Source organism: Melanostigma gelatinosum, assembly GCF_949748355.1.
Source record: "Melanostigma gelatinosum genome assembly, chromosome: 18".
NCBI classification, from domain to species: Eukaryota; Metazoa; Chordata; class Actinopteri; order Perciformes; family Zoarcidae; genus Melanostigma; species Melanostigma gelatinosum.
Window position 1 is genome coordinate 1,481,477 of NC_136651.1, and position 10,435 is coordinate 1,491,911.

Below are 10,435 nucleotides of genomic sequence, written 5' to 3' on the forward strand. Positions count from 1 at the left end.
TTCCGATTGATGAAAGGCATTACACATTTAATTGGAAACAAATTTAACTTTATTTCCAATAATAAGCGAAAACATTCTGAGGAATATCCTGTTACAACTTTCTCTTTCAAAGGAGATGAATGAATTTAGTACAAAACATTTAGTCAGTGAGTAGAAATGTTATGAAGTCAAACTGTTGCTCGTGGATCATTAAAGAGAGGACGAGGGAACGTAGCAGACAGCTGCTCCATCTGCTGGTGAAGCAGAATAAAGGTCAAATATAAATCAGCATATTTCTGGAAACATTCAAACGGTACCACAGCAACGTGTTCTAGTTTAGTTTAAAGCTGGTGAGGCGGCGAGCAGCGTCCACTTCACACATCTCCACCGGCTGGTTTTCAGCATCACCGGAAGTGCTGATGAACCAACCGCCACACTTAACGGACTCGAACGAGTTCTCAGAGGCTCCCGTAGTTCTCTTGTAGAAGAGGAACCGGTCCATGTCTTGATCGGCGCTGATGATAAGTAACTTTTGCTTACAGCACTCCTGACACAACACAGATAAACAGGAATATATCGGATTCATTATTTGATGTATGAAAGCACAGTTCTAACAGTAAAAGGGGGAAATTTGTAAGTCAAATTTACAAATTATGAGATAAAAAGTCAGAATTTTGAGATAAAAGTCAAAAATGTGAGATTTAAGTTCTAATATGAAAGTCGTGTGTGTGTGTGTGTGTGTGTGTGTGTGTGTGTGTGTGTTACCTCCAGCTTCAGCACAGCTCGTCCGTCCTCCATGGAGCAGCAGATGTGCTGGTTGTTGGTGATGGACAGGAGGACGATCAGACCGTCTCCAGGTGGGACGCTCGGGTTGAGGTACCTCGCCACTTTAAAACTCACTGATGAGGGAAACCGAGAGGACAGAGTTTGTTTTGGTACTCGGGTCTTTTACTTCAGTAAAAGTAGAAATACCACAGTCCCAAAATACTCCGTTATGACAAGTCCTGCATTCAAAATGTCACTTTAGTAAAAGTACAGAAGTATTATCAGTAAAATGAACTTCAATTATGGAGAATGGCAAGTGTTTTATTTTTATAGAATATTATATTATTCCGTTTTTATCACTTCTAAATCCATATAAGAGTATTTTAATGTTGTAGTTCGTCAATGTGGAGCCACTTTTAGATACTTTGTATACTACTGGGTAGGTTAGTAGTATAGTACAGCATCATATCATCAAAGTACATCACGTTTCTGTAAAAATGTATCAAATAAATGTAGTAATGAGTACAATATGTCCTTCTGAAATGTTGTAAAAAGTCGCAGACACTGGAAATACTCAAGTGAAGTAGATTTAGAAATAGTTTTGCGTTACCTTTGCGTTCACAGTTTCCTCCCTTCAGAGTGATGGCCTGTAGTTTTATGTCTCCGGATGCTCGGACGACTTCTTTCTGTGAAAAGTCACACAGAGTACAAACCTCCCAGCTGCTGATACGCCGGAACCTCCTCTTCAGGGCCGCGGCCGAGCTCTCGGTCACCGTGATGATTGTTTCTGTGGAGACATGGTGAGAACAGAGCGTCTAGAGAGCTGAAGTCATCGCATCCAGGCTACGAAAAGAAGCCTGTCCGTCCGTCCATTCCTCCATCTATCCATCCATCCATTCCTCCATCAATCCATCCATCTATCAATCCATCCATTCCTCCGTCTATCCTTCCATCCATCCATCTATCATCCATCCATTCCTCCGTCTATCCTTCCATCTATCCATCCATCTATCCATCCGTCCATTCCTCCGTCTATCCTTCCATCTATCCATCCGTCCATTCCTCCATCTATCCATATGTCCTTCCATCTATCCATCCATCTATCCATCCATCTATCCATCTATCCATCCATCCATCTATCATCCATCCATTCCTCCATCTATCCTTCCATCTATCCATCCATCTATCCATCCGTCCATTCCTCCGTCTATCCTTCCATCTATCCATCCGTCCATTCCTCCATCTATCCATATGTCCTTCCATCTATCCATCCATCCATCCATCCATCTATCCATCCGTCCATTCCTCCATCTATCTATCATCCATCCATTCCTCCATCAATCCATCCATCTATCAATCCATCTATCTATCATCCATCCATTCCTCCGTCTATCCTTCCATCCATCTATCCATCCGTCCATTCCTCCATCTATCCATCCATCTATCCATCCGTCCATTCCTCCATCTATCCATATATCCTTCAATCTATCCATCCATCTATCCATCCATCCATTCATCCATCCTTCCATCTATCCATCCATCTATCTATCATCCGGCCATTCCTCCATCCATCTATCCATTCCTCCATCCATTCCTCCATCCTTCCATCTATCATCCATCTATCCATCTATCAATCCATCCATCCATCTATCCATCCATTCATTCCTCCATCAATCCATCCATCTATCCATCCCTCCATCCATCAGACCCTGCCACCAGTAAAATGAGAGGTTTTCTAAAGAGACTCCGATGATCGCAAACACTACCACCTTTGTCTACAGGGGTCGCCAAAATTGACACAAAATGAAAGTTTCTTGTCGTCGTTTTAAAGGTCCAGAGTGTAGGAATGGTGCCATCTAGTGGTCAGTTTGCAGATTGCAACCAACTGAAACTTCTACAGTTTGCCAAGCGTGTTGGAGGACTACGGCGGGCGATACTGTCGAGAGACAGTTTGTTCATTCTTATTTTCAGGTGATTGGACACGAAATAAAACATATTTATTAATATTATATTCCACTTCTGCCAATAAATACTACACGCTGTATCTTTAAGTATCATTTTGAATGCAGGTCTTTTACTTGTAACGGACTATTTCTACACTGTGGCATTACTATTTTTACTTGAAGGTGCTAGATTTGTATTTATTCTTGCTTTGTTAACAAGAGCTGGGCCGGCTGCGCTGTTAGCACTGTTAGCCGTCGCCATGTTGAGAGCCGTGTGGAGGCAATTAAAATGCTCTGAATTTCGAGTTCTGCACCTTTTAGGTGAAAGATCTGAATACTTTCCACCTCCGCCCTCGTCTCACAGACTCGCCTCTTCTTTTGAGCCGTTGGCGTTTAACCCGTCAAAAGTCAATGGGATATTGAATGAGGTTTTTCTTACTCTTGGAGCCAACGGTTCTGGCTACACTTCGGCTCTGGATAACGTTCAATGATGTAAAAAAAAAACAGCGCGTCCCGTTGCCGTTACCCACCGGTCACCAGGCTCTCCATGATGGCGCTGCAGAGCTCGCCATCGCTGAGCCCCCGACCACAGCGAGCTAGAGAGCGGTTCATCCTGTTCACCACCATCAGCAGGGTGGTGACAGACTTCAGCGTTTTTGGGTTGTGGGAAACCACGAGATCCAGTCCCTCGTTGAGTCTGATGATCTCCTGCTGAACCTCCTGCGCACACACACACACAGAATAGAAACCATCACATCCTGCAGGTGCTTCCCCGAAACTTAGTCACAAAGTTTGTGACGACTCTTCCACATATCGTGTATTTTAACTCTTGCATGTACACACTTCTATTCTGTGCAAACTGTAAATCAGTAACCTCACTTTTAGACTGTTGAGTGATGTATAATCTCTCTAATCACATACAATAGCAGGTAATTGACCCGATTAACAAGTGTTTTGTGTTTCTATCCAAAGCCTGATCCATTTTTTCCTCTTTCAGTTTTAGGAGTGTCATCCTCCCAATTAAATCAATAATTCAATCTTTTAAATATAATGTTTTTGAACCAGGAACTTCAGTATTTGGATGAAGTATCGAGTTAAAAGTAAGAGGTGTAACGGATTAAGTAGTGCCGTGGAAAAAATCCTTCAATGCTAATAATAAAAAGTCTTTTAATGCTAAAATTAAGACTATCAAAAACCAGAGGTTGTCTTTTTAGTATTTATTCTGTGCGCAGAGAAGGTTCAATCATCACAACAGAATGTGTGCAGTCTCAGTGAGGACGTGTAAAGTGAACACGCTTTCTTCATACAGAAGGGGCAACGGGGGGGGGGATGTTACAGACATTTTGGTCTCAGACTGATAGAACCCACAATGAACAAACAGCGAGACGGCCTTGGCGCTGGAACGTTCTCACACAACACAGTTAGTTATCTTTGCGAGGGTGAATTCGTCACCCCCCCACAGAGACACGGGGAAGTTCAACTGAGTTCAGAGCAAAATGACTTATGCATGAATACAATATACTGAGTAGAAATACATACTAATTTACCATTACAGTCGATACATATTTAATCATTATTTATGTAAATATATATAAGACGCCCAGTATAAAAGGACATGACCTGGATCCATATTAAATACATTTAGTGTATTCATACGTACAAACATTCTCATCTCACATACATATATTCTTTATAATATCAGATAAGGACATCTGAAAGTTAGAATACATAAGAGCGAAAATATAGGAATATGAGAGATAGTGAATTATGTTTAGCATATTCTCGAATACAAATGTAATATATCGTCTTACCGTCATGTTAAAACAGCGGGATTGACATCCTGTCTCGTCTGAGTTGGATGAGCTGAAATAGAAAACAGATAAATATTAAACAAATACCAAAAACATAAATGTTATTAATAAGCAGTTACAAGGCTTCTGTTTACCGAGCCCAATCTCCAGCAGTGGAAGAAGTATTCAGATGCTTTACTTCAGAAAAAGTACTAGTTTAATCTGCATGAATGTATCATATTCTATAAGATCATCATATGTTTGTCTCTGTGCTGTGACAACCACGTATCTCTAAAAAGAACAAACAGCCTGTTTTCAGCTTTGTGATGATGCTTTCTATATCTGATCCAAGAGGCTTTTTAAAAGTTTATTTAGCTGAAGAAATAGTAAACATTCATCATCAACACAGAAAGGAACACTTCATCCTTCAGTTTATCACAAACATTAACACATAAAGGAACACTTCATCCTTCAGTTTATCACAAACATTCATCATCAACACATAAAGGAACACTTCATCCTTCAGTTTATCACAAACATTCATCATCAACACATAAAGGAACACTTCATCCTTCAGTTTATCACAAACATTCATCATCAACACATAAAACACTTCATCCTTCAGTTTATCACAAACATTCAACATCTACACATAAAGGAACACTTCATCCTTCAGTTTATCACAAACATTCATCATCAACACATAAAGAAACACTTCATCCTTCAGTTTATCACAAACATTCATCATCAACACATAAAGGAACACTTCATCCTTCAGTTTGTCACAAACATTCATCATCAACACAAAGGAACACTTCATCCTTCAGTTTATCACAAACATTCAACATCTACACATAAAGGAACACTTCATCCTTCAGTTTATCACAAACATTCAACATCAACACATAAAGGAACACTTCATCCTTCAGTTCATCACAAACATTCATCATCAACACATAAAGGAACACTTCATCCTTCAGTTTATCACAAACATTCATCATCAACACATAAAGGAACACTTCATCCTTCAGTTTATCACAAACATTCAACATCAACACATAAAGGAACACTTCATTCTTCAGTTCATCACAAACATTCAACATCAACACATAAAGGAACACTTCATCATTCAGTTTATCACAAACATTCATCATCAACACATAAAGGAACACTTCATCCTTCAGTTTATCACAAACATTCAACATCAACACATAAAGGAACACTTCATCCTTCAGTTTATCACAAACATTCATCATCAACACCTAAAGGAACACTTCATCCTTCAGTTTATCACAAACATTCAACATCAACACATAAAGGAACACTTCATCCTTCAGTTTATCACAAACATTCATCAACACATAAAGGAACACTTCATCCTTCAGTTTATCACAAACATTCAACATCAACACATAAAGGAACACTTCATCCTTCAGTTTATCACAAACATTCATCATCAACACATAAAGAAACACTTCATCCTTCAGTTTATCACAAACATTCAACATCAACACATAAAGAAACACTTCATTCTTCAGTTCATCACAAACATTCAACATCAACACATAAAGGAACACTTCATCATTCAGTTTATCACAAACATTCAACATCAACACATAAAGAAACACTTCATCCTTCAGTTTATCACAAACATTCAACATCAACACATAAAGGAACACTTCATCCTTCATTTTATCACAACAAAATGAAAACTGTCATCTGAGAAGAAACTAAAGCTCTCAGAGAAATGTAGTGAAGTAAAAAGTACAATATTTACCTCTGAGATGTAGTCAAGGAGAAGTATAAAGTAGCAGAACATGAAAATACAGAAGTAAAGTACCTTTTTTACCATTGTTATTTGTGTAAATGTACATTCCACCGCTGCCAGTTGTCCCAGTTTTTCGTGTTAGTGAGAAGTGAAACAGTCCGACAGACTGCTGTTTCCGTTTTGGACACATTCACTCTCAAAGTATCTTCAGCTGAACTCAAGTTCACTAAAATATGTCTCTTTATGCTCTCAGCTTCCCTCAATACTTAAAGTATTTACTTAGAAATCACTTTTTTTCAGGTTTTTCTCTTGTGATCTTGATATTTCCAATAAGGCATTTTAAATAAAATAATGTAAATTTAGCACAAAGAACTCACCTGTCTAAAGCTTGAGATAGATCAAAGTCGCACATTGTCTTGATGTGTTAAAGAAGGCTTGAATATGAGAAGCCAGTGATTTCGCTGAATCTTCCAGTTGATAGCCTCGTCCCACCGGCAGGCTGAATGAGCTTCTCAGTCCCAGCGACTCTCTTTTCACAGTTTCTCAGCTTCCTGATAGTAGGTTGTGGCTTCACACACACACACACACACACACACACACACACACACACACACACACACACACACACACACACACACACACACACACACATGATGACATCAGGAACCACATGAAGGTAACACTTTCCCGCAGATCGAACAAAATACCTTCCACCACTCATTTCTGGCCAATGTCGATTAACAAGTCAAACCTGTTGTGATGTTGTAACACGAGACAATAACAAGAGAAATGAGTCTGTTATCTATGAGAGGAAATAATAAAGTTCCTGTTCCTAATCTGGCAATTTGTAGCCGATATATGGTGGTCCAACTTTTACCCAGTAGTTTATTTAATTACAAATTAATTCCTACTTCATCTCAGAGGTACATCATGTACTTTTTACTACATCTCAGAGATACATATTGTACTTTTTACTACATTTGTCTCACAGCTTTCATTTCTTCTCAGGTGATTGTTCTTCCCCTCCCTGTTTAGGTAAAACCACGCATCACTTTGTTTATTAGAGGTGTTCATTTGTCCTTTAAAAAGCTTCAAAGTTGTTAAAACTCTACAAAGTATCTCATAAACATATACTGTGTATCATGTCGTCTTTATTCCCACAGTAATGTAAATATTCCAGCTTGTATACGTCCTTTTAGACACATTTCGCTCGATGCTGTCGGTGTCTGTTGACACTCTTGGATCGCTGCAAGAACCTCAAATGAGGCTTTATGGGTTCAAACAATGTTTGAAATGCTTTTCTCTTGTTTGCAGAAATTATTTTCAATGAAAGCAATTCAGACGTTTTACATTCAGCTTGCTGCTTTGAGACACTCACAGCTGCAGGTGACATTTTGTGGTTTTGTTTTGAATGCGTCTGCCAGTAAACTTCTTTAACCATGAAAAAACTTTCCCCACATCGTCCAGTTCCAAGGTACGAGGTTCGTTAGTTGAGGGGGGGGAATTGTAAAAAAAAAAGAAAAGTGCTTTAAAAACACGTTTTATTGTGCCGTCACAGATCCAAAAATACAAACCGCCTTTTGATGGGGAATATTGTGGTGACAAATGTCCCAGATAAAGATGACACAGCCACCATCTCTGACCTTCTGTTTCTGCTGAGATTACTGTGACGGTGATTAAATTAGTCAATTTTTTGGAATATGATTAAATCTTCAAGGAAAATAGGTGCCATGGCGTCTTAAGAGTGCCCCCACCTCTGCATTTTAACAACTACAAGCATGAGGGGGGGGGGGGAAGCAAACCGCAGCATAGTTTCCACGACAGGAAGTCACCAGCTTTATTACAGATGAATTTCAACAATGTGTTTGCGGCTGTTAGTTGATGACTCACTTCTCATGGCAGTGTTACATCATCAATATGAGCATAATGAGTACAACTACAGGAGCACTATGCATTCATGAAAAGTAAAACAACCGAACAATCTCCACCGAGAGTGGGCAATTAGACGTCTTGCTTGTAGAAACTATATCAATACTTTGTACTCTGTATGTATGTGGTACCAGGATACACTTTGGGTCAAAAAAGAGCAAGGGTAAAGGTTACCAAACCGGTTTCAAAACAGGTACGGGTGTGGCCAGAGGACAGTACTGCTGCACTTCAGGACTGCTTTGGTACTACAGACTGGGACATGTTCAAGCAGGCAGCCACCTACAACCATCACATTAACATTCAAGAATACACAGAGACAGTCACAGGTTACATCACCAAGTGCATTGATGATGTAACTACCACCAGAGCCATCACCATCCGAGCCAACCAGAAGCCATGGCTGACAGGGGAGGTCCGCACACTGCTCAAGGCTCGCGACACCGCCTTCAGAGCTGGAGACCCAGCTAGGCTGGGAGCAGCCAGGGCTGACCTGTGCCGTGGCATCAGGAAAGCTAAACGACTGTACACCAGGAAAATCACAGGACATTTCAAAGACAGCAGGGACTCACGGAGCCTGTGGCAGGGCATTAGGACCATAACGGACTACAAACTACCGCCACAGACCTGTGACAGTCACACCTCCCTGCTTAACAACCTCAATGGCTTCTTTGCACGCTTCGAAGCACAGAACAACACACCTGCGCAGAAAACCACCCCCCCCACCGACGACCAGGCTCTGTGCCTGTCCCCAGCCAGTGTGAGGAGCACACTGCTGAGGATTAATACCCGCAAGGCTGCGGGACCTGACAACATTCCTGGTCGTGTGCTGAGGGACTGCGCAGAGGAGCTCACGGATGTCCTCACCGACATCTTTAACACCTCCCTGAGCCAGGCTGTTGTTCCCACGTGCTTCAAGGAAACCACCATCATTCCTGTGCCGAAGAAGTCATCTCCAGCCTGCTTCAACGACTACCGCCCCGTCGCATTGACTTCTACCATCATGAAGTGTTTCGAAAGGCTGGTCATGAAGCAGATCAAATCCACCCTTCCTCCCTCCCTGGACCCGTTTCAGTTTGCTTACCGAACTAAACGGTCCACAGAGGATGCAATCTCCTCCGCTCTACACCCAGCCCTCACACACCTGGACACTAAGAACTCCTACGTCAGAATGCTGTTCATAGATTTCAGCTCAGCATTCAATACAATCATCCCCCAGCAGCTTGTGTGTAAACTTACAGACCTGGGCCTCAGCCCCTCTCTCTGCAACTGGTTGTTGGACTTCCTCACAGAGAGACCACAAGCTGTTCGGGTCAACAACAACACTTCGAACACACTAACACTGAGTACGGGGGCCCCCCAAGGTTGTGTGCTCAGCCCCCTTCTCTTCACCCTGCTGACCCATGACTGTAAACCCAACTACAGCTCCAACCACATCGTGAAGTTCGCTGACGACACTACCGTGGTAGGTCTCATCAGCCACAACGATGAGACTAACTACAGGAAGGAAGTGAACCAGCTGGTCCGTTGGTGCCAAAATAACAATCTCTTCCTCAATGTGGGGAAAACAAAGGAGATTGTTGTTGACTTCAGGCGAACCCACTCCCAACCCCCCCTCCCTCTGACCATCAATGGTGCTGCTGTGGAACAGGTGAGCAGCACCAAATTCCTGGGTGTGACAATCACAGATGACCTCACCTGGAACAGCAACACCACTGCACTGGCAAAGAAGGCCCAGCAACGCCTGTACTTCATCAGGAAGCTCAAGCGAGCAGGAGCCCCCCCCCCATCATGCTCTCATTCTACCGAGGCGCCACTGAGAGCATCCTCAGCAGCTGCATCACGCTGTGGTTCGGAAGCTGCACCGCCTCCAACCGCAAGAGCCTGCAGCGCATTGTGAACTCTGCCCAGAGGATCATCGGAGTCTCACTCCCTACACTACAGGACATTTACAACACCCGCCTCACCCGCAAAGCACTCGGCATTGCGGGTGACCCCACCCACCCCTCCAACAGCCTCTTCAGCCTCCTGCCTTCAGGGAGAAGGTTCCGCAGTCTCCGTTCGAGCTCTACCCGGCTGAGGAACAGCTTCTTCCACCAGGCGGTCAGGATGCTGAACTCTCTCCCTCCCTCTCTCCTCTCGCTCCCCCTCTCTCCCCCCCTGCCATCTCTCCCCTGACCTCTCTACCCTCCCCCTCACCCACCTTTCCCCACTGCCTCAAATGGAACATACCAGGACATCTACTCCCCCTCACACCCCTTCCC

At 42.5% G+C, this 10,435-nt stretch overlaps 1 protein-coding gene across 1 annotated transcript; it reads right to left on the reverse strand.

Moving 5' to 3' along the window:
* Window positions 1–70: 70 nt before the first annotated feature.
* On the reverse strand, window positions 71–6,739 carry il1b (interleukin 1, beta). Its single transcript, XM_079290223.1, has 6 exons — window positions 6,623–6,739; window positions 4,499–4,550; window positions 3,218–3,407; window positions 1,355–1,531; window positions 745–878; window positions 71–526 (listed from the first exon to the last, which is right to left on the reverse strand). The coding sequence occupies exons 1-6, from the start codon at window positions 6,655–6,657 to the stop codon at window positions 311–313; spliced, it is 804 nt and encodes a 267-aa protein (XP_079146349.1). The 5' UTR covers window positions 6,658–6,739; the 3' UTR covers window positions 71–310.
* Between the last annotated feature and the right edge of the window lie 3,696 nt (window positions 6,740–10,435).

Bases quoted from the DNA above. Each gene is read 5' to 3' on its own strand.
- il1b (XM_079290223.1), bottom strand. From the start codon at position 6,657: ATGTGCGACTTTGATCTATCTCAAGCTTTAGACAG. The intron at 879-1,354 runs GTAACGCAAAAC...TTCCCTCATCAG, and splicing joins AGGAAACTGTGAACGCAAAG to TGAGTTTTAAAGTGGCGAGG. The intron at 527-744 runs GTAACACACACA...GTGTTGTGTCAG, and splicing joins GAGCTGTGCTGAAGCTGGAG to GAGTGCTGTAAGCAAAAGTT.